This window comes from Danio rerio, chromosome 5 (assembly GCF_052040795.2).
Source record: "Danio rerio strain M-AB ecotype USA chromosome 5, GRCz13ab, whole genome shotgun sequence".
Classification (NCBI taxonomy): Eukaryota; Metazoa; Chordata; class Actinopteri; order Cypriniformes; family Danionidae; genus Danio; species Danio rerio.
The window spans coordinates 45,895,131-45,919,867 of NC_141025.1; the positions used below are offsets into that span (position 1 = coordinate 45,895,131).

General features: G+C 35.7%; 1 protein-coding gene across 4 annotated transcripts in view; it reads left to right on the top strand.

The window, feature by feature from the left end:
* The window catches only part of tmem8b (transmembrane protein 8B), a 304,341-nt gene that overhangs the window by 226,849 nt on the left and 52,755 nt on the right, over positions 1–24,737 (top strand). For 3 of the 4 annotated variants that reach the window (XM_087253922.1, XM_087253923.1, XM_087253924.1), the window contains exon 6: positions 5,816–6,195. In XM_087253922.1, coding sequence (XP_087110048.1) covers positions 5,816–6,195 — 380 coding nt within the window. Of the gene's footprint in view, positions 1–5,815; positions 6,967–11,842; positions 12,200–24,737 lie in introns of those variants that run through there. The other variant, XM_087253925.1, reaches the window with a different exon arrangement.

Sequence of the window (24,737 nt, forward strand, 5' to 3'; positions counted from 1 at the left end):
GCAGCACTGAATGTAGCGTCCTTGACAGACACATCAAACTGCTTTTGAATCTTTTAAGTGTTCACAGAGGTGTTGATAAAAGCAGTCTCTACATAACAGCTCATACAGTATGTGTTGGCTATGTGTGCTTTGGCTAGGAAAGCTGTGGCTAGCATGAGCTGTATTTAACCATACAAGATTCTTTACATGTATTCTGATTACATTGCATGAAAAGTTTTTGATGTATGGATTCTGTTTTTTTCTCCCTGCTTTTTAACTAGTGTGATATATCTTTAACAGCATTACTTATCTAATTATGACTTCTTTATAAGGTCATCATTATATTTGTCAGTATGCAGTATGATTAACCTGAATCATTATAAGTGGTGAATGGAAGATATTTTAGTGATTTTGCTTTCCTTTACGAATATTTTTTTTTTTCTCCTTCCTTTGTGTCATTTCTTATTTACCATTCAGAAATTCAAGGTCAGCCTGTAAATGGATTAATTAATAATATAAGGATTGATTACATTGATCAAAGGTAACAGTACACTGTAGACATTTATAATGTTTAAAAAAATTCTACCACACATCAGAATGATTTCTGAAGGATCGTGTGAGACTGAAAACTAGAGTGATGGTGTTATGAAACCATCTTTAACATCACAGGAACTAAATAGCATTTTTAAATATATTAAATCCCCCAGGAGACACTAATTTGATCATTTAAACCCCATCTTTGACAACCAAACTGAGATGTTCTGAGCATTGACTGAATTCTTACTTGCATAAACATCTCCAATTGGCTGTGCATTCAAGTCAAAAGATATATGATTGACTACAATGCTCAGCAACCCAATGACCAATGAAGGTAATGATCTGTGACCCTCAATTACAAAACCAGTCATAAGTATCATTTTATTGAATGAATAGAGGAATTAAAATAATTCTATTGATGTAGTTGCTAGGATAGGATTTGGCAGAGATTCAACTATTTGATATTCAGGATTCTGAGCATTCAAAAAATCAAACTCTTGATAAAATCACCTTTAAAGTTGTCTAAATGACATGCTTAGAAATGCAAATTAATAATCAAAAACTGACTTTCGATATTACATTAGGACATTTATCAAATATTTTCATAGAATACGACTTTTATTAAATTTTGTAATATTTTTGGCATAAAAAAATCCTCAATTTTGACCCAGAACATTTCTTATTTGCTCCAACATACCAGTGACAAGATATCAAAAACTAAAATAAGAACATATTTTGCCTAATAAGTTGGGATTGGGTTATAAGGTCGGAATTTGTTGGGATAGTAGAAATGTTCAAACTTTTTAAGACTGTCTTTGATATGCTGAAGTTAAGAGGTGCAGTAGGTTAGCCAAAAGGCTAACTGGTTAGCATAATATATTTGAAACACAGTCCCACTCCTACTGTCCCAAACCATGTCTCCTGAAACAGGAATGTGCGCATCTTAAAGATGACAGAGACCCACTTGATCATGCCATTCGCCAGATAAAAACTTTATAGTACTTTGTAATGCCACAGTTCTGGATGAAAAACTGTATTATATCTAGCCCATTTTCAGTTGTGTCGCTAACAAAACTTGTTATAAAGTGCAACATTTCATGCATGACTACTGTAAGCTAAGTGGTTGGCCGGCGGTGTGCAGGAATTACACTTTTTACTAAGCCATAATTTCTTCCTGTTTTAGAGTAAACAATATAGGAAGAACATCACAGGTTGTCATTGTTCAAAAATGAACCAATGTGATGTGAATATAAAACCAACTCCACCTCAGGAAAGCAGGCTAGGCAGAATAGTGCTATTTACTGATGTTTTGTTAAACTTTTTTTTAAGGTCCCTTATGAAATTAAAAATAGTCACATAAATATTTCACCGGAAGATTTCAGTGGCTGAACAAAACTTCTGTGCATATAACTCATTCATGACAACTCAATCTACATAAGCTTTGCGTGACTAAAATAAATTTAAAACATAACATTAGCTGTCTAAAAGAAATACTTCAGCCATGGTGTCATCCTTCCTTCAGTGTGCAAAAGTAACTGGAATATTGAGTCAGGATTTTAAAGTTTTGATTCAGCATTTGATTTTAACGCTGTCATTTTCGCTCTCGTGTGCTTGTGAATGTGCGGTGTGCACAAACGTCTGCGTGAAATCTGCGTGAACAGCTGATGTAGAAATCTACATTTGTTGACAGACAGTTTGGCCCACTTATCAGAATTATGGGAATTGTTTTTGTAAACATTGTGACAAAACATTTGTTAGTCTTATGCCTTACCCAGAATATAAAAATAATTATAAATGCATTCAATTCATTCACTTTAATCATTACTATTGGAATGTGAAGAGACTTTCAGCCAGCACAAAAAAACATGTTTCTGAAGACAATCATCTACTGCACTTTTAAGGAGAAAATGGTCAGAATTAGTGTTAACTGATTAATTTGCATGTGGTCTGTCATTAAGGATATATATATATATATATATATATATATATATATATATATATATATATATATATATATATATATATATATATATATATATATATATATATATACACACATGTAAACATTATTAAAAGATATTTTCACTACATAAGTCTTTAAAATGCCAATAGTTATTGTAATATGTGCTAATATTACTATAATTTTGATCAAAAGAGCATACAAAACTTTCTAAATGTAAAACTTGTATAAAAAAGTTGTCATATTTTGCCCTTAAAATGGTAAAAAAAAAATTATTGACATTTTCATGCCATAAAGCATCCAGTTTGAATGGTATGAATCTCCTGCAGATTCATCACAATGCATATTTCATGAAAGTTTCATGAAATACAGAACAATGTAGAGTTGCTTTCAGAAATATGCAAAAATGCCTAAAGTTGTATATTGCATGTGAAAGTCTTTGACAGGAAGTCGGATGTTTTGTTGCTAAGTAACCGTCTCTTGTCAAAAAATTCTCTGACACTTTCTCTGTATATAGTTCCACATCTATGTCTATATAGACAACAGCAAGTCGAGTTGGGGGCTTCCAAATGCAGCTCTAACTTGTCATTTTGTCTGCCTGAGCTGTACGTATACAGCAAACTTTCAGCTGAAGGGCCAAACAGGTGCTCAATAGAGCACATGGTGACACATCCTGATTCTGAACCAGACGGCATGTTCAAGTGCGAGCCCTCAAAGATGTCCTCAGCCCGCTAATTGTGATCTTTTGTCCATCATTGCTTTTGTCAGCAAGAATTATAATGACATTTCATGGCAAAATAGATGTAATTACAGAGGAGCAAAAAGGGTTGATTTGATCAGGCGGTGAGGGCTTATAAACACTGCAGGATTTGCGTACTAATCAAGTCTCAGGCGTGCCAGGTTTTGTTGAGATGTTTTTCCTAATTTCACCCTCCAGCCACATAAAAGGGTTTATTTTATAGTGTGTAAACAATGCTGTTTAAATGTTTTGTTATTATTATTTATGTATACAAACACTGATGCAGTAAAATATAGTAAAAAAACAAACATATAGCAATTTAACATTAAGCAGTTTTCTATTTAAATATGCACACTTTAAATAGTAATTTATCCCTGAAATCCAGCGCTGAATTTTCAGCAGTCATTATTCCAATATTGGGTAGCACATGATTATTCAGATGCCATTCAAGTTTCTTACTAATATCAAAAGTAGAAACAATTGTGCTGCTTGATGTTTTTGAAGAAATCATGAAGTATTTTTCGAGAAAAGATGTAAAGAACGGGATTTATTTCATATAGAAATATTCTGCAATATTATAAACATCTTTATTGTCTCTTTTTTTCAATTTAATGCAACTTTAATAATAAGATAATAATAATAAATCTATCTATCTATCTATCTATCTATCTATCTATCTATCTATCTATCTATCTATCTATCTATCTATCTATCTATCTATCTATCTATCTATCTATCTATCTATCTATCTATCTATCTATCTATCTATCTATCTATCTATCTATCTATCTATCTATCTATCCATCCATCCATCCATCCATCCATCCATCCATCCATCCATCCATCCATCCATCCATCCATCCATCCATCCATCCATCCATCCATCCATCCATCCATCCATCCATCCATCCATCCATCCATCCATCCATCCATCCATCCATCCATCCATCCATCCATCCATCCATCCATCCATCCATCCATCCATCCATCCATCCATATATATATATATATATATATATATATATATATATATATATATATATATATATATGAATCAAAGCAGATAAATATAATATATACATAAAACTGAAAAAAAATCATTCAAAAATCATTAGTAAGGTGTATTAAATTACAATACTTATTTAGTTTTTCTACAATGTTACATAAAATAGTTGTCAACTGAATCCAGATACAAGGGCACTTCAATGACCGACATCTGATTCCCCCTCCCACCAGCACTATTAATAATAATAATCTAATATTAATAACTAATATTAACTAATCTAAAACTAAAACACTAACTAATATTAATAATCTGCTTTTGAGAGTGGTGAACTCTTTCATCTGGATTGTATTTAGAGCTTTTTCGCTTTAACTGTTGAAAACATTCTCAGCATTTCTCACCTCATCAAGGTTTAGACATAATAAAAAACGTTTGAAAAGAAGAGGGAGGGCTACTAAAGCTGTGGGGAACAAAGCCTGGTGGATAACTGAGCTGAAATCCTTCACTCTTTCAGTGTACGTAAACATATTATAATAAAACTTTCTCCCACTGCAAGACCATGTAACTGCCTTGTGCTTATTTGTAATCATTTCTTCAAAAAGGGCATTAAACTATGCATATGTGATGAATGTTTAAGCATGTTGTCTTTCACCTGGTTAATCTGCAAGCATGAGATCTGCCCTAAATTTGATGCATCCCAAAGCAGTGGCGTTGTGGTGTTGGCAGTGGCACTGATCAGATTTGATTCTGTAGTGAAAACACACCGTAAGACTCCAGAGTCTTCAGTAGCATAACGGAACGTTCACACCCTGAGGCAATCAGGAAACTCCGAGATGTGTGGAGAATTTCTTATTGTCCTCATCAGTGCCAATTAGTAATCTCAATTCCGCTGCATTGTTTTGCTAATTTACAGTTAATCAAAATGTGTTTCTTTATCCCACCTAATTTGCAAAGTATCGTTACAACAAAGCCCGCAATTAAAAGATGTTAAGAGCAACCATGACCTCGTTTTTCATGCATTTTGGGACACAGTTTTTTGTTATGCAAAAAAAAATAAATCTGTCACATTTCGAATGAAGACTTCAAACTCCGAAAACAAAGGTTTGAAGTGTTTTTGTCTGACTTTAAAGTTTCATAGACGTGAGAGGCCTCCAAACGGGAATATGATGAAATGGACATTCCCTCGGCTGCTCTGTGGTCCTACATAAAACACAACATACAACCCCCTCAGATCATTTAGATCAGACTGCATAGACACTTTCAGCAGTCATTTTGTCTGTCATCCCACCACAGACATCTAAGCATATGCATAAAAATGAAAAAAGGAAAAAAGTGTGTCTCTGCTGAAATGCTAGTTAGATCTAGCACAAAGAGATGGGGATGACAGGAAGATGCTTTTAGCCTTGCAGTAACCTGAGTGGAGAGTTTGAGCTGTCAGCTTCATTCAAGAGATTCGTCAGAGTTCAAGAAATCTTTATTTCATTCTTATTTCACATCTCCTGTAACTAGCTTCACCTTCAAGTTTCTCAGCAGAAAAAAAAAAAAAAACATTAGCCGTCCCAATTTTTAACCATCGCCTTTGATCTTTTTTCTGCAGACTGTTCCAAGCCAACTGTCTCCAAAGGCTCCTCAGCAATGAACATGCCCCAGTCATTTGGCACTGCGATGGGTTTCTCTCTGTCAGAGACCCTGCCTGCTGCCAGCCTGCCTAACGTGCCCCAGAACGCTTCGGATCAAGCATCTCTATTAGCTGCTGAAGACAGCATCACTTATTTAGCACCAACAGCCGACACAAATAAATGCTGGCCAATCCGGCCAACGCTGCGCAATGAACTGGACACATTTTCAGTTCATTTCTACATCTTCTTTGGACCCAACATTTCAATTCCTCCGGACCGGGCAGCCATATTTGCCATCAACCTGATGCCTGTACTGGATAGCGGAGGTGTCCTCAACATGGAGCTCAAACTTAATGTGGTAAGTGTAAATTATTTATATTCGGTATGTAATCCTGGACCACAAAAAAGGCATACATGTCAATTTTTGGAAATTGAGATATTAACATCATTAACAACTGAAAGTTGAATCAATATGCTTTTTATTGATGTATACTTCGTTAGGATATAACAATATTTGTCAGAGATACAACAGTTTAATATCTTGAATGTGAGGGTAAAAAAACACTAAATGAACTGCTTAGCAATGTATGTTACTAGGGATGTAACAATTCAGCATGAGCCGGTTAAAAATCTATTTAAATATGTGACGATTCAAGCCGGTTGAAATGTAGAATGCATTGCGATACATATTTTGAATAGAGGGGACACTTTTTACAGGCACTAGACATCACAGACTTCTACATGTAAAATAAACCTATAAGCCAAACCACATGGATCGGATGATTTGTAGCTCCGCTTGCTCCGATAAGTGCTACAGAGATCACACAGTGCATCAGTGTTTTCATTGCAAAAGTGTTAAGATGTTTTTCCGACTGATAGAGAAAGTTGTTCTTTTACAGAACCAGGTTTTAGATCATTTTTAGATAATTTCTTCTTTTCAAATTAGCGTATGCATATTTAAAAAATTTGCTTATTATATTTTAAAATGTTCAAGATAATCTCTTATTAAGTGTATCACACTGATACTTACACTAATTAAACCTAAATAATTAACTAACTAATTAGTCTCTATTCTACTTTATAATCTTAGTTCTACTTTAATAAATCTGTTTTTTTATGCCAGTGGCCAGTTCCCTGGAGCAAAGGGCCTACGCCTTTCCTTTCCTGTTGGTTCTTAAAACAGAGTGTGAAGGGGAAAGGCTCCAAAATTTACCCCTAATAAATGGGAAACTACTACATTACCTGCACACATCATCACTATCTCTTGCTTCAAATGAAAACGGCGACTGCTATAGTCATTCTAGTTACATTATTATTATTATTTTTTTGGTATTTATCTTCAGGAAATCACAGAAGGCAATAATATTATATTATCATAACGATATAATTTGGCAATAAGCTCGTAACTGTACTGTGCATTTACACCGTGGCCATATTCATCTATATAAGCACACAAAACAACGTTAACGTTATAACAGACACTGTAAAAAGGTCATTCACAACCATAGACTTTTCTGACAGGATATTCGAGCGTCAGATGTGAAAGTTCATTGTGGGACTACTATACAGAAGTTATTGGATATTGGATATTAGTGGTATTTATTTTAGCATAAAAAAACAGTACCCCTTGGTTTCCAGTGTGGTCCTGAAAATTCAATTTCAAGGGCTATCTAGCCATTCCCCTTAGCTCTACACCTTCAAGCTTAAGAGAATTGGGACACCCCTATCCCTCATTTCGTGAGTTCACATGAAGGGGTAAGGGGTATTATTGGGATTGGGCCTTAATATTTACCTAATACTTTATATTTTGGCATAATCGACTATTTGATCCATATAATGCTGTTTTGCCTATTGCTAATAATATACCTGTGCGAATGAACACTGGTTTTGTAGTTCAGGGTTACATATATTTCTAAAGTAGGCGCTGCTATAATGATACAAAGTATAGAAAGTCAAGAAATTGCAAAAACTGCTTTTGGATATGGTTTGTCACTGGGGCAATAAAAGGTGCAATTTAATACCTTTAAATGCACCCTTAAATGTGGGATAGGTGATTGTCTTCAGAATTTTTTTTGTTATGCTTGTTAAAAGTCTCTTCACATCCTTATAACAATCAATAAATAAAGCAATCCAAATGTATTTATATGCATTTTATTATTCCATAGAACATGTAATTGTAGGTCAAGTTTATCTAATCAATATGTTTGATCTGAATAATACTAAGCTGTCTTACTTGGCAAAAGATGTAATTGCATAGCTGAGAGAACCCTGTTTGCATAGAAATGATAAAGTCATCAGCAAATCTACGAATGTTGTTCAGACAGAGAATGGCAGTCAGACATCAACTAGCTCTTTTTTGAAGTTTGGTATTGCAAACACTAACTGTACTGTTTTCTCTCTGTTGAATTTGGCATGCTATATTGTTGTAATGTTTTCTAGTGCACATTCATGTGTTCAGGAGGCGTTTCTTTGAATGACTTTTTGAAGGGTTCGATAACACTTGCATTTTTAACACCAAAACACTCTTTTTGAGATGTTGACAGTCATTTATATGTGCCACATTGCTAAAAACACTATTAGGGCACATATATTTCACTAAAAAGTTAAATTTGTTTGTTTTTGCGTTGTTTCAAGCAAATTTGTTCTTCTGGTTTGAAATTAAATTTTGAAACTGTTACGGCGTAGATCATTATGCTAATTCCGTTGTGATGATTGGCTGTCTGTAGCGGCCAATACAAAGTGACGTCATTGAGTTTTCAGCACATCTGTTTATTAATTCATGAGAAAGACTCGGTTCGAACCAATCAGCGCGCTCTATTGTGAACGAGATTTAACTTCATTAATATGCATGATATAGCTTCGAATAATCTTTTTAGCTGTTACAGTGTTCAGAGAGACGCCACATTGTGTTGCCAACCGTAATTTAAACAAGTGGTAGAAGAATTGTTCAATGACATGGGTTATAGTGTGTGTAGACTATCCTGTGACAAAATGTGGTAAAAATCCTCTATGACGGTAATAGTTTGATTAACGTCAGGGGTTAATTTGTCTTAATGGCACTTCATTTCACCTATCCCCCTCCTCACCTGCTCTCCTTCTCCATCCACTGTTCACTTTCACTTTGTTCCACGACTCCCCAACCCTGTTCACTTTCGTCTACGACAATAAACCCCCACCCTGTCTATTAACTTACGTCTGCGACACCCCTGCCCTCAACACCCCACTCTCCACTTTCCTGCACGACACCTCTACATCCTCAGATAGCATGCCAGATCTGTTACCCTAATATGTTCAGGGACCTCGCGATTCACAAATTAAGCGTTGATTAAGGTGTTTACATGTCTGTACGGCACTTCAATAATGCAACTAAAATCGGCATACTCCACATGTTTTAATCTGATTTCTGTTTATTTCTATTATGACTTTGGTTAGAATAAGGTCATAAAAACTCGCTTTTTACATGGTAGACTTATTAGAGTAATGTCTTAATTATAATAAAATCTGATAATTGGTGTCCATGGAAACATACTCGGTGTCTAAGTATTTCTAAAATCCTCATGAAGACATTTAGAGTGACAATTGACATGATGATTTACTGTATTAAAATAAAATAAGGAAAGAACATTGACATTGAAATATGGACAATATATTTGAAATATATTGTCATACAAGGCTTCCATCTGACAATGACTGTAGAGAATGCATTGAACCTTGGCCTTTTATACTTTTATATTCTTTTATACTTTATCTCTTTTTTCTTTTACTTAGATGTAAACTATCAAAAAGCATTTATGTTTTTTTTTATTTTATTTTTTTTATTTCTACCTGAAATGTATCTATTTGTGCTAGAACAGATGACCTTGTACCAACCACCAAGGTTCTGGCTTTAGCAAAAGCATTCCTAATCTGTAATACCTTTTAATCAGTGAGCAAAAAACATACAGTATACCAGTGTAAATCCATTAAAAAACATGCTAGCTCCACTTAAAAGGGCAGAATAACAGAGCTTTTATTTTATTTATTATTTATTGTTCTAAATCTTTCCTTTAAACAACATTGATATCTAGAGTTACCATTTGCAGCATTCTAAAACACATTCCAATATGTTTCAGTTGAAGACAATTGTTCTATAATTTGAGCTTCAGCTATTTGAGTAAAAAAATACCCCAGTCATCCACATTCTGTATATAAATACTTTTTGATGTTGCTGTTGAATTGAATATCTTTAATGCAGTGTTCTTCCATCTGCTGGAAAGATCAGACGGGCTGAGAAATACCCATTGGGACTTTGGTACCCAGATACCTTTGATGGAGTCACCCTGGCTCTTCTGAGGTGTTTGGAGGATTATGAATAATTCAGATCTTTATATATTTTTTCTATAAGTTTTATATGGCATTTAACTGACTTGGGGTTGTGGCTCGAGAGCACTTCAGCTAAATTTTTGTGGGTGGAAGAGACTTATTCCAACCAGCCTGATTAATATCAAATGTTAGCAAGTGTCAGCCAGTTCTCGCAGCATGAGAGGTGTAAAACTAAAAGTGGGATGGTTGCAAATGTCACCATGCTTGTTCATCTCAGGTGCTAGGCATAAAGTGCTGGCATCTACAGTAGTGATTGATATTGTGCATTTGCAGAATTAAATAAATATCTAAAAGATTTTAACAGCAGTTAACATGATTTTTGTAACGGGTAACATCAAGTTTAACTGAAAAATGTAAGATGTGTTAAATCTGTAAGATATTATTTAAAGCTGGAAATGTAGAATCATTTTAGACTTTTAGTAAATAGCTGCTGATCACTATTTTTATTCACTCTAATCCATCCCTCGGGTTGTTTTAACACAAACAAAAAAAAAATTGTGTTCATCGAAGTGGTGAAAGACTTTGTTTTATGCTTCAGATAAGCAAAAGTATAGTAATAAAAAATAACAAAAGTGCCACTGGTAAGTCCATTTGTCCCGCATATTTTATCCTTAAAATTATCAGAAAAGTTAAATAAAATAACACTTGTGTTCTAAAATATAGTTCTATATAAGTATGCATTTAAGAGTTTTAAAACCAGGTATGCCAAATTTGCTGCAAAATATGCTTGTTTATGTGTTTTATCTAGAACGAAGAGGCCATATACAGACCCCCTGGTTTTTCACAATTTGTTTTGTGATTTTTTTTTGAGATTTAAATATGACTTATTTTGTGGCGGTAATTCCCAGATATTTACATATATAAATGTAAAAATTGGTGTGCAATCTGAAACAATAACACAAATCATAAAAATAAAGCTTCTTTATTTTGGTCTCTTGTCAAGACAAGATCTGAAAAGTTTTGTTGTATATTTATACAGAATTTTACTTTCTCTCAGATTTCACTCTTCGGAGCATCTGACATTGTCATACATAGAATATTCGTTAGGTCTTCCCCTAACATAATACACCTAAAACACGGATGCCGTAAAACTTGTCAATGGCAGGGAAGCATTTATCTCTCGTTAACTACAGGGAAAGAGTTTAACAAAACCGCTTATCCATTTGACGCACATCTTGATACCAAAGAAACCTAATGTTATATAGTGTGAATATGATTCTTCTTGATATAGCACGTTTGTTGCAAATGCAACGTTGGCTCATTCTGAAAACATAGCCCTATATACATTGCTGGAAAATGCTAATTATGTAGCCAGAAGTACGTATGGTCTATGGAAGTACGTCTTTAAAACAAACGCTACTGGGCGGAATGACACTGTTCCTTTTTGAGCTTACCAGCTGACCAATTACCTCTGTATGGGCAGCTTTTACCAGTTTGTCCAGTTAGCTTGCCATGTACATCGGCGGACTTGAGACAGAGAGGAGTTGACCATGATGATGAAAACAAAAGCTAAGAAAAAAAGTAAACAAGTCGATAAAAGTGTAAGAATGTGGTAAAAGCTGAAAACATTGTAAAAATCAGATGAGGGCTTTTTATTTTTTTTTTGTATTACTTTTTAAAACTGTCGTTTGGATTTAGGGAAGTGTGTGGGCCCTGGTCAAGCTGTGCTCTTGAATACATTATTGGTTGGGTTTAGGGAGGGAGGAGAGTGGGTCAGTTGATCGATCAGTCAGTCATTCAGACAGTCAGTCAGTCGGTAGCTCAACAACGGCCTCTGGTGGATTTACGAGAGAACAGCATGCGCAAATGGCACTTACAAACAAAATTTAGGATCTGAAAAAGTGTGCACAACAGCCTCTGGTGAATTTGTGAAAACAAAAACTGCAAAAAATTATACCTTCTGGGATGCACTGTATTTGGCGCTCTCCAGAAATGTATACAATAAAATATACATATATGTATTTAGTGGTATGTTTATTTATTGATGAAGTCAAATATTTAAAAAAAAAAAAAAAAAAAAATATATATATATATATATATATATATATATATATATATATATATATATATATATATATATAAATATATATATATATATATAGTTTTCTGATGAATAAAAGTAAATCCACAAAAACCATATGCAGACATATATATATATATATATATATATATATATATATATATATATATATATATATATATATTAAGTTAATTATGAAATCTTTATTTTAGCACTATTATTTTTTAAATAAAGATGGTCAATCATTTGCATTTGCCTCAGTGTATTATTAACATTTCACCAATTTCAAGCTTAAATCGAGTTGAGTCACATCTGTTCCAAGTTCTTTTTAATACTTTGAATGCTTTTCATTAACAATTTGTATTTGCCTTCATTTGCGTTTTGCTAAAAGCTCCTCACAAGTGTCTATGCAAACTCCATACATCCAAACAAACAGAAGATGAGTATGAACCTATTCATTAGTTGATATCTCACGCCTCCACTGAAGCAGTAAGTGTTTTGAAGGCCACAGCTCTCTCAGCAGCCTCCATTTCTCTCTGATTTTATTGCTGCACATTTAATGGATGTTTCCTAGAATGGCAACGAACAGGAAAGGAGAGAAGAATGAGCTCTCAGTTGCAAAGGTTACTTTAAAAAGCCACATATGAGGCTTTCAGTCGCTGAAAGGTGGGATGTTTGGCAGTGAGAGTGAATGCTGTGAGATGGCTGAGCGGTTATGACTGTATTGCTGAGGAGGGAGGTGATGATAGCTGGTGATGAAGAAGGGAGACTGAGTGCTTGGTAACAGGTTTCTTGACAGCTTAAATGCCTGCGACTGCACTGGTGTGAAGAGTCATCATATAATGGCCCCATTTCCATTTCCCAGAGTGGGTGATTCTTATCAAAAATTCAGGCTCAGAGAGCATAATATGACTTTTATTGAGGAGCCCTTGACTTTTTTTTACAAATTTAGCACAAATGACTAAACAAAGCATAAAATTGTGTATTGTTAATGTCTGAAAGTTATATTATAGGTTCAGTGAAAGTGCAAGTCAGCTGACAGCATTTAAGACCACAAAAACATTATGGCTCTAAGTTTCATTTAAAACAAAGAAAAATAGAGGTTATAAGAGGTGTCTATAAAAGAAACAGAGGCTGAAAATATTTATAGAATAGAGGATATTAGATGCCTACCATTTTGTTAAAACATTCATATTTTTACAAAAATTTTTGGCATTATTTATTAAATTAAATTATGATGTTTTGATTGTTTCTCATTTTGGTTACTTATTGCACAAAAACTTTTCTTATAATCAGTGTTCAAATCCGTTAGAAGTTTATATTTGATTAAATATTTAATGGTTAGGATTCTTTGAGTAGGGCGAAGCAGTGGCACAGTAGGTAGTGCTGTCGCCTCACAGCAAGAAGGTCGCTGGTTCAAGCCTTAGCTCAGTTGGTGTTTCTGTGTGGAGTTTGCATGTTCTCCCTGCATTCACGTGGATTTCATCCGGGTGCTCCAGTTTCCCCCACAGTCCAAAGACATGTGGTACAGGTGAATTGGGTTGGCTAAATTGTCCGTGGTGTATGAGTGTGTGTGAATGTGAGTGTGGATGTTTTCCAGAGATGAGTTGCGGCTGAAAGGGCATTCACTGTGTAAAAACTTGCTGGATAAGTTGGCGGTTTATTCCGCTGTGGCAACCCCAGATTAATAAAGGGACTAGGCCGACAAGAAAATGAATGAATGAATGATTCAATTATATATAATATATGAAATTTATATATTTATTTTTACTGTCGCTTTAATCAAATAAATGCATGTAAAAAGATGCAGTGCAAAATTTTAAATAAAAAACAATAATTTGATAATTAAAAGTTTACTATTAAAGGATGAATGATCGAGACAACCTGAACAGCTGGTTTCCTAGCTGACCTTCGTCTCAGATTAGAAAGTTTATTGTTTTAGTTCCTGACCATTCTCGTGGTCTTGTGTGGAGTTCCATAACAGTTCTCAAGGTTTAACATTATGGAGAGACATAGCTATGCTTACAGTGTAAAGTTTGCATGTTTCTTCCGATGTTTGCGTGTGTTTCCTCCAGGTGCTTTGGTCTCCCCCACAGTCTAAAGACATGCGGTATATTTAAATGAAAGCTGGAAGGGCATCTACTGTGTAAAAAAAAAAAAAATGCTAGATAAGTTAGCGGTTTATTCCACTTTGGCCTAGATGAATTAAAGAACCAGTATATATTAGTTGTGCATGCATGACGGTTGTATGCGTGGGCACTGCAGATAATCCGTGGGACAGGTAATAAAAATATACATTATGATTAATTGAATAACGAACAATCCACACTGACCTATCATCATGCTGAAAACAAATAATTAGAATTTTTGCAGTTGCAAATTGGGTGGTTTTATATATATATATATATATATATATATATATATATATATATATATATATATATATATATATATATATATATATATATATATATATATATATATATATATATATATATATTGTTCCCATCTATTTACAAAGAAAGAAAGAAAGAAAGAAAGAAAGAAAGAAAGAAAGAAAGAAAGAAAGAAAGAAAGAAAGAAAGAAAGAAAGAAAGAAAGAAAGATTTTATTGTAACATTAAGCCACAAATGATGTTATCTGAGTTTAACTGAACCAAGAATATTTTTCTTTTTTGACTTTTAGTTTCAGGTACTAAACCTGAGAAGAATTTCACTCTATTGTGGGTTGTTAAAGTCCAGGTAACTGAATGTAATGAAAAAAGTAGTGAGGTGTTCATCATGATTACCTTGATTTCCTCCACTCCAGCTTTTCAGTGAAATCGTTCTGGAGGAAGAAGATTCAATTGCTCCAATCAGCACTTTGGAAGGTAGATGAAGATTGGTTTTATTTTTGTCTTTTACTGGCCAGCCAGGATATTTTAAAGTTTTTTTTACAGGTAGACTACAAACCAGAACCATGAGTGGGTGCCATGGTCATAAAATAAATGATTTCCGTTTTAGCCATATGCTGCCATCAGGGAAATATCTTGATAAGACGGGTAGATGATGGATGTCTGCTTCATGGACGTAGCTCAGTTTTATGACCAGAGCCCTATTTCCACTGGCAGGCACCTTTGCCTCAGCTGGACTTCAGGGCAGGTCATCAGAAAGTTGGACAGAACAGACAAAAACAAAGTGACTTGTGGCTCAGAGTATATTGTGGGGGAATAGTTTCCAGTAAAGCTTTCTTAGTGTCTCCTCAAACAGAAGTCAGAAGGGGGAATGACATGAGCACACTTGCAGAAAGGCACACTACAGGTAAATGTTCTCAAATTTGCATTCTTTTTTTCAGTTTGTTAGAAGGCGCCCATCTGATCTGTCCTCAATTCACCTCACTACCCTTTAGATTTCTGAGTTTCACTCTCAGCTACATCATTAAGGGAAAACATGCACTGACCACAACATGACACAAAGGGGAGAATGAACCAAAAATGCTTCATGACTCACCACATGTGGGATTTGATCTTACAGCCTCCTGACCTCCAGCACAGATCTTTAACAACCTCAGGAGTAGTGAGTCAGCACAGACCAGTATAGCTGTTGCTGGGACAGCACAGTTTAAATACAAAACATCTATTCAATTATTTTTTTTTGTCACAGTGGGCTTAAGGTCATAAGCCAAATTAGATGAAAACTGGACACATTCTAGAAGCAGTGGCCCTCAAACTATGCTGAGAGCATGAGGTGTGCAGGATCTCTGTAATAATTCATTTTAATAAGCCAAAGAATTTTGTTGATGCATTGCCTGAATGTTATAAATAGGGTTTTATTGCTAATAGTTCAGCCTAAAACACATACACAGAGTTTTCATCAACATTCTGAAAACGTAGCCCTTTATACATATCTGGAAATCGTGAATTATGTAACCAGAAATGCGTATGGCTACATTTAGTTTAAAAAAAAAGATACTAGATGGCATGATGCCATTCCTTTTCGTGCTTACCAGATGACTGCTTACCTCCGTATGGATGGCTTTCCTGCTGTTACTAGTTTGTCCAGTTAGCTCGCCATGTGCATCGGCAAACTTGAGACACAGAGAGGAGTTGACCACGACCAGGGGTTTGAGTCTGGTTAAGAGAGTTTTCAGAAAGCGAGTAAGACAAAAATAGAAGCAAAAAAATAAAATAAACAATTAAATAACGGTGAGAATTTGGTGTAATCTAAAAAACATAGCAAAAAAAAAAAACAGGCGAGGGCTTTTCTTTCTTTGGATTGCTATTTAAAACTGTTAGTTGGATTTAAGGAAGAGGGTGGGCAGGTCAGTCTGTGCTTTTAAAAACACTATTGGTTGGGTGTAGGGAAGGAGGGTGGGTCAGTTAATCAGTGTCAGTCAGTCAGTCAGTCAGTCATTCAGTCAGTCAGACAAACAGTTAGTCGACAGCGGCCTCTGGTGGAAAGAAATTGGAGATCTGAAAAAATGTATACAGCAGCCTCTGGTGGATTGGCAAAAAAAAAAAAAAAAAACTTAGCTCCTGGGATGTATTTAACGGTCTCCAAAAAGGTTCTCCATTTCAGCTGATCTTCGCATTTCTTAAAAGAAAGAAAGAAAGAAAAATTTTATGGTAACATTAAACAACAAATTATGTTATCTATGCTTAACTAAGCCAAGAACGTTTTTTTTTTTTTTTTTTTTCTTTTTTTTCTTTTAGTTTCAAGAACTAATTCTAAGAAGATGTTCACTCTGTTGTGAGTTGTTAAAGTTCAGGTAACTGAATATAATGAAAAAAGTAGTGAGGTGTTCATCGTTGTTACCTCGATTTTCTCCACTCCAGCATTTCATTTCAGGGTCAATCTGTGCTTTTGAAAACGCTATTGGTTTAGGGAAGGAGGAGGGTGGGTCAGTCATTCAGTCAGTCAAACAGTTAGTCTACAGCGGCCTCTTGTGGATTTTTATGAGAAGAGCAGGTGCGAATGGCACTGGCGAGAGAAATTTGAGATCTGAAATAGTGTACACATCAGCCTCTAGTGAAATTACGAAAACAAAACTGCTATTAAAAAAAAAAACTAAACAAAAAAAAACTAGCTCCTGGGATGTATTTGGCGATCTCAAGAAATGTATATAGGGGTATGTTCTCAGAATGAGCCTGAGATAGTTTTCACACATGAACTAGATATCCATGCTCATGATTTGTTGACACAACCGGTTTACACAAAAGCCTACAGTAGCATTGCGTTTCCCTGATATATTTCTTACTTTACAGTCAACTTCATGGACTTTTTTTTTGCTTTTCTTGTATCTATTTAATGTATTTTCCATCACTATTTGACATTTATTTCTCCCAAATGTTAAATGATTGTTCAAAGAATAGGAATAAGGCTTACAAGTGGTTGCCAAGGATCTCACTGTTCTTAAGTGCAGCAGTTCACATGCAGTCTTCAACCCAGTCTAATTAATAGGAGATCCTGTAGAAGGTTCCATGTTTCCACCAATAAATTGCGATGGCCAACTTTGATCACATGTGCCATGAAAATCAAACACATCACAGGCTTGATGTCATTAAGTTTCTTTTAGAGCTGTGCAACAGTCAAGCTGTGTTCACTACATGTTACCATAATTACTGTAATTTTGAGATGGCCACATGTGACGATCTACTCAGAGCTGTTCAAATCTTTGAGCATGGATTTATGTGTTTAGATGGCAAGACTTGCAATGACTAAACATAGCACGTTTATGAATCTGCTGCAGTTGGGGATTTTTTATAGGTATTTTCTAAGCTTGGAGGCTTGAGTTCAATTAACTTTGTCGAAATGTTTCTCACATGGGGTTCAAAGCAGATTTAAGACTGACAATCATCCAGGTTTAGGTGCAGTTCGAAAAACTCTAAAGAGACCCATTTTATTAATTAAAAATTATTAGAAAAGCTAGGGCATTTATATATTCTAAATGTATTTCGACAATTAGATCAACTGCACAGGGGTGCCTTTCCCATACAACAATGCAACTCGCGGCTGAAGTATCATATTATGATGCATCATTTGGGAAAAGATTGATGTAGTGACGAGTGTTTCCCAAAACCACAAAACCCAAAATCTGCTTTGTAGCAGATCCATTGTTTGAACCAAGTTAGTTAAAATGTAATACGTCCAAATGATGCTCTAAACAGGTGGTAACAACTATTATTAAAAATGAGCTACTATAAGTTAAAAGCATTAACGTATACTTTATATTTTTGCTTTCACAAGCTTTGGAGACGTAAGTAAATTACATAATTTTTAAATAACAGGTCACCCATAGCAGTGGTTCCCAACCTTTTTTGCCTCATCTTCTTTTCCCTCATAAAATATTGTAAGGCTCACCTCCACATTTAATGATATAATTGCTCATATAGGTTTGCAGTAATAATGACAAAAAAATAATAATTCAATCAAACAATAAATTTAGTACTATATCTAGATATGATAAAAAAATAATTAGGGTTGATGGTGTTTCTGTGCATCGTAGGTTGCTAGGCGACCATCAATCGTTTTCTTACAGGATAACAAGCTGAGAATTTGCTGTCGCTCTGATACAAGCTTTATTTATGGAGAGAAGTACAAAGCACTGCATTGTTTGTGTGTTCTGTGTTTGTCTGAGAAAACTAATCTTACCGAAATGTGAGTATTCCGTACAAGCTAAAGCTGATCAGTCAATTCTTATCACTTGACTTGTGGTGCGCTCACGGCTCGGGGTTCATTGGAGAGAGCGTGTCTCGCCGATTGTGCACGCAAGACGCGCACCTCCATTGGAAACAACATACTTGTGCAAACTCTAGAAATACGTGATATGCGAACGGCCCCTAAAAGGCTGCTGTCATTTGCGATCTCTATCAGTTGATCTTCTTGCAGATATGCTGGATTCGCCTGATTTGTTGACAAATGGGTTGTGGATACATTTCTTGGCCTGTGGGAAGGACCGTGGGTCTTTCACTGGGCCTTTTCCCTTAGCAAAGAAACTTTCCAGAGACGTCTGTTTCTTACTCATTTTGCTGCTTGTGGGTTAAATTTCAGTGCTCAAGTGACCGAGAAGTAAGCAAGAGAGTATGATCATTTTTTAAAATACAAGACTTTTCAAAATAAAAGATTGTTCAGACTCAGATAATAAATAAAACAGAAATAATGATTTCTTGTACGGCCCAGTACCAATTAATCCACGGACTTGTGGTTGATGCTTTACAGCTCAAGAGTTGTTGGAAGCGTACAAGTTTGCCACGCAGTTTGCGAATGTTTGTTGGAATGATGGATTTGGGAAATGCCAATTATGGTTTTTGGAAACGCAACCTAGGTCAGATACAGTACCGTCCAAACATTTTTACAAACCAATATTGTTCATTGTTTTTCTGCGAATGAGTAACAGAGATTTTACATTAGCGGCTATTTGCGCTGAACATGCAGTGAATGCAGCCTATCGAGATTCGGGCCATTAAAAACAGCTGATCCACCGAGTCTTTCAGCACTCTCTCCAAAAGCACTCGATTGATCTCGGCTGGCGGATCAGCATTAACCACATGATCACTCTCATTGGTGCCATTGTTTGTAACTTTAGGTGGGTTTGCAAACATGTGTACTTTTCATTGCATCTTCCTTAAACTTCAGCTGTTTGCATTTCCCACGGTCACAGAAGCTCCCTGTCATCTCAACTAGGTGTGGCTGGAAAGTGTGAGTGCGTTGCCTTGCGTGCGCATCCCTCCGTTGCAAATAATGAATTTGCTTTAGTTATAGCCTTAGTCAAAGTTAATCCAGTGTGAGTGGTTATTAGTCGCAGTTTACAAGCTCGGAACTTTAAGCTAGCACACAGTTGGCGTAACTTTGTTTAGTTGCCGCAGTTTTGTTCTGTGCAGAAACACTTTGTTGAGAAGCCTTTATGAATAATTAACCGTGACAAATTAAAGCACGGGTAATAGTGAAACCGGTTGATCATTACTTCCCCATACGGATGACGCATGCATCGTAGCGGCTGTAAAACTATACAAAGACACAAATGATTTTGTAACTACGACTCTGACACATCCTGGCACATTAGAAATATTGATTCCTCAACATTAGTCTCTGCTTGGTCTGTGTCCGAGTCGTACATGTACGACTGAATGCTGTTGCTCTAACTCATCTTGCTTCTCTCAGTCTGCCTGTCTGTTGCCATACACAAAGCGGGGGAGCTGTTATCCATGCCCCCTTGTTAAGTTGGGCAGGAAGTTGAAACTAATTTATTTATTTTTTATGTGAAGCAACACACCCCAAAACAACGACCTATATACACGCCCAAAACAAAGACCACTGATCGCTTACTTACCAAATCTAAAGAGACAGGACAATCAACACCAACTGGAGTCGCGTCTTTTTTTTAAAAGAAGACGAGTGGCAGTTCCGGATTTCACCATTTGCAGATGAGAAAAGATCTTGGGTAAAAAATTTTCCTTAGACACGTATTTTTGTTGAGCGTCGCGTAACCTGTAATTTACTTGTGAGTCCTGCTGCGCTCTCATAGAAATGAAAACAAAACCTTCACTGCAGCAAATGATAAAAGCAACAATGACAACCTGTGTCTCCAAAAAAATCTTCTTCCTCCACTTGTTTTGCCAACACAACGTGGCGTCTCTCTGCCATCTGAACACTATATCAGGTAAAAACAGTCTTCAAAGCCATCATGCATATTAATGAAGTTGCACCACTTACACAATAAAGTGCGATAATTGGTTTGAAAAAAATGTCTTCCTCATAAACACACTCAGAGACGTAAGAATGACACACTCAGAGACGTCATGATGCACTCGCAGGTACAGACATCCAGGTACAGACATCCAGTCTACACGCTGAATTACACGCAAGTATCTAATCAGCGTGACACAGCTTCAAAAATTCAATTTAGACCCCAAAAACAAATTTGCTCGAAATAACGCAAAAACAACTAATTTTAACCTTTTTGTGTAATATATGTGTCCTAATTGTGTTTTTAGCAGCGTGAGACACATATGACTGTCAATAGCTCAAAAATGTGTTTTGGTGTTTTGTGACCCTTTAAATATTATAATGATCTTCATTTAAAAAAACTTTGAAGTTGGTCTGGAGATTTTTCAGGACCACCCCCGCGAGCCAAATAACACAGCAATGCTCTACACGCTTCCATTATCAGATCTGGCGTATTGCAATAGGTGTCATATTAGCTTCAGTGCTCAATCTCTAATGATAAAGTAATGGCTCATCCTCATGGGAGGATCAACTCAGAGTTGCAGCTTTTGGGTGGGAAAAAAAAAATCCCAAAAATTGGAATTGTCTTTTAATGAAACAAAGCTGACAATTACTCACGGGGCCAAAGAAATCAGCTTCAGCACAAGTGGCAATACTGACTTGTTTGATGAAATGTCTCAATTTTAAAAAACTGATTTAATAGCCCTGATGCCCTGCACCACAGAGATAATGATTTTAGATATCCAGTGCCTTAGGCGCTGCATGGAGATTTCCCATGTCGCAGTGTGTCTGTTGAGGGTATGGCAAGTCTGTAGCAAATCAGAAGTTGAATAAATGGTCATTCAAATGCTCATCTTCAGGCTCAATGCTCTAAATAGAAAAATCTGCTAGGCATATATATATATATATATATATATATATATATATATATATATATATATATATATATATATATATATATATATAACCTTTTTCTATTATTTTTTAAACTTCTATTTAAAAACTTAGACCTGCTTATTTGTAAAATGGTTTAGCACACTGGTTTTGGCAGATTTCCTGACATACAAACACACACAGCTCATGAATTTGTCCTCAAGCAAACATGCAAGCCTGACAGAAAGTCAAGAGCAGAGAGTTGAGCCAGAGTTGAGCTAATGAGCTACAATACAGGCCAATAGAGGAGAAAAGATGTGTTCTCTCACTCTCTGTGTGTGTGTGTGTGTGTGTGTGTGTGTGTGTGTGTGTGTGTGTGTGTGTGTGTGTGTGTGTGTGCGTGTGCGTGCGCGTGTGCGTGTGTGCGTGCGTGCGTAAGGACGCCCACCCTTTGTGAAGGTGAATCTGTGTAACTGTGTGTGTGTGTGTGTGTGTGTGTTGAATTGTTCCCCCTTCGGCTGCTCGGAGTGTCTCTCACGGACAGTTTGAGGTCAAGTCAGACTCAGGCCTGCCGTCAGGTCTTAAGTGATTTCTGCAGGAACCAAGTACTCGTTGCTCCCGAGGTAATTACGTCCTTCAAGTCTGAAGGCTGCTGGCGAATGCCCTCAGAAAGACATTTTGAAAACAAAAGCCAATGGACAAAAAAAAAAAAAATAGCCTCAGGAGGACAATCAAAATAACATTTGTAATTACTGGGAAGCACTATAATGTTGCAAAAAGAATGTGAACTAGCATTTCAATATTTCAAATAGCAGCTTTCCGAATCACACTTTTAGAGATTACTTTAGTTTGCTTGTTTGCGAACTTACAATGAAATGGCAACAAATATGTACTAGGAATGCTCCAGTCGACTGGCCGGAGATCAGTGGCCAGAGATTCAATTGATACTGGCTGATCTCATGAACCCATCGCAAGTGTTTGTTTCAGAGTTTACAACCTGGGTTCTACATCCACCGCACTATAACACATGAGCAATGTTATTTTAAGAGTAATACTCTATAGTAATTGTTCTTACCATTTTGTTTCTCTTTGTTTTATCTATAATTATTATTTTTTATTTATTTATTTATTTATTTTTTGTAAAAGCTGCTTTTGACCATTACATGAATGCAACATCCTTAATTTATTCATTAGGAAAGGTGAGATCTTATACATAGAGGGAAAATGTGCTTTGGCAATGGCAAATTTATATGAAGCTTGAAGCATCAAAATCAGGACTTAGTATCGGCTGATCACAATGAAAAGGAATATGTATACAGTATCTGCTGCAAAAATCATGATTAGAGCATCCATATTATGTTCATAAATTAAGTAGGTATTAAATTGGAAGCGCACCCAGAAATGAATATTTTGTTTATTTCCTCACCAACAGGCCGTTCAAGATGTTGGTGATGGAAATTGTTTTGATGCTTTAGATCAGGAGCTCCAGCAGACAAAGATGAATGTTCACAAACAGTGAAGTTCATCAATTATCCAACACTATTCAGAGTACAATTTATTTATAGAAAAACATCTTCAACCAATGGCTATAAGCCAATATAATTCCTAAAAATGCATAGTTTTATATCTTCAATAAATGTGGAGTTTCTAACCTATACAGAAAATGCCAAAAAGGAGCATAACTTATAAAAGTATCAAAAAGGAGCATGGCATATAGAGGTTTCAAAAATGAACAAAGCTTTAACACTTTTATAAAAGAACAGAAACTCGCAGAAACTTGCAGAAATTTACATCTACACTTGCAAAAATACATCCCATAACTTTTCCATAATATATACCTCTTCTACAACACTATTCTTCTCTCCATTCATTCCAGTAGAACATTAAAGGTGCTGTATGTGTGTTTTTGACTTTTCTAAAGCATAAAAATAACAATATGTTTGCAGATATTTAAGAAACATGCCAAGTGAACATTCTTGTTTATCTGAAAAACAATGCTGAAGTCAGATAATCTGCTTTGAAAATGGACGTTTCGTATTAGAAAGCTGTCTTGTTTTTTTGTTTTTTTTAACCAGCCCAATGCCAGTTTACCCAATTACAATTCAGCATTCTTGGTTGCCTTGTTGGAAAACCACATATTTCATTCATTTAGTCAGGATGACTCTCAAAGCATGCGTCCGTTACTGAAATGCGACCTCTGGTGGACAGTAGCAGACTCCAAAATGAAACGCAGATTCAGAGCTCCACAGCAGGTGGTTATTAGTTGGCAAATAATACTAATATTATGAACCTAAACATTAGGTGAGAAGGTTACATTGTAACTAGAGCTGTGAACCTACACTAGTCTCACGGTTCGGTTCGGTTACGGTTATCATGCCATCGATTCGGTTCAATTCGATATTTCGGTGCATCACGGTGCATTGACGGTGCTTTCCATACACAGTTTTATATTTCCTTCACAGCAGCATTTCTTGTATTAAAATGTATGAATATATTTTTATTTATACACTATTTGTAATACAATTTTGGCATTTAATACAAACAGTCAGATATATAAACTGTAACTTTAAACAAAACGAGCATTTAGCAAATAATATAAACAAATATAAATATCCAGCTCAATTTCTGATCCTTGTCTAGTTCTCTTACACCACTTTGATAAGTCACACCCTCAAAAAAAACGGTTGCGATTGGCTCTTGCGCGCTGCGTTTTTCACAGATGAGTGATACTGATAGGAGGCAGCGGCGATCTCACAGCTGATTTATGATTGACACGGTGGAGAAATCTCTGCAGACACGCGCTCGTTTCTGGATGCAAAAGTAACGATGTAAAACAGTGTGTGAGAAAGAGAGAGAGAGACAGAGCGAGAGAGAGAGAAATGGAGTAGGCTACTTTCATTCTCTCGATCTCAGTGAAATAGGGGCTATTGTTGTATATGTCAG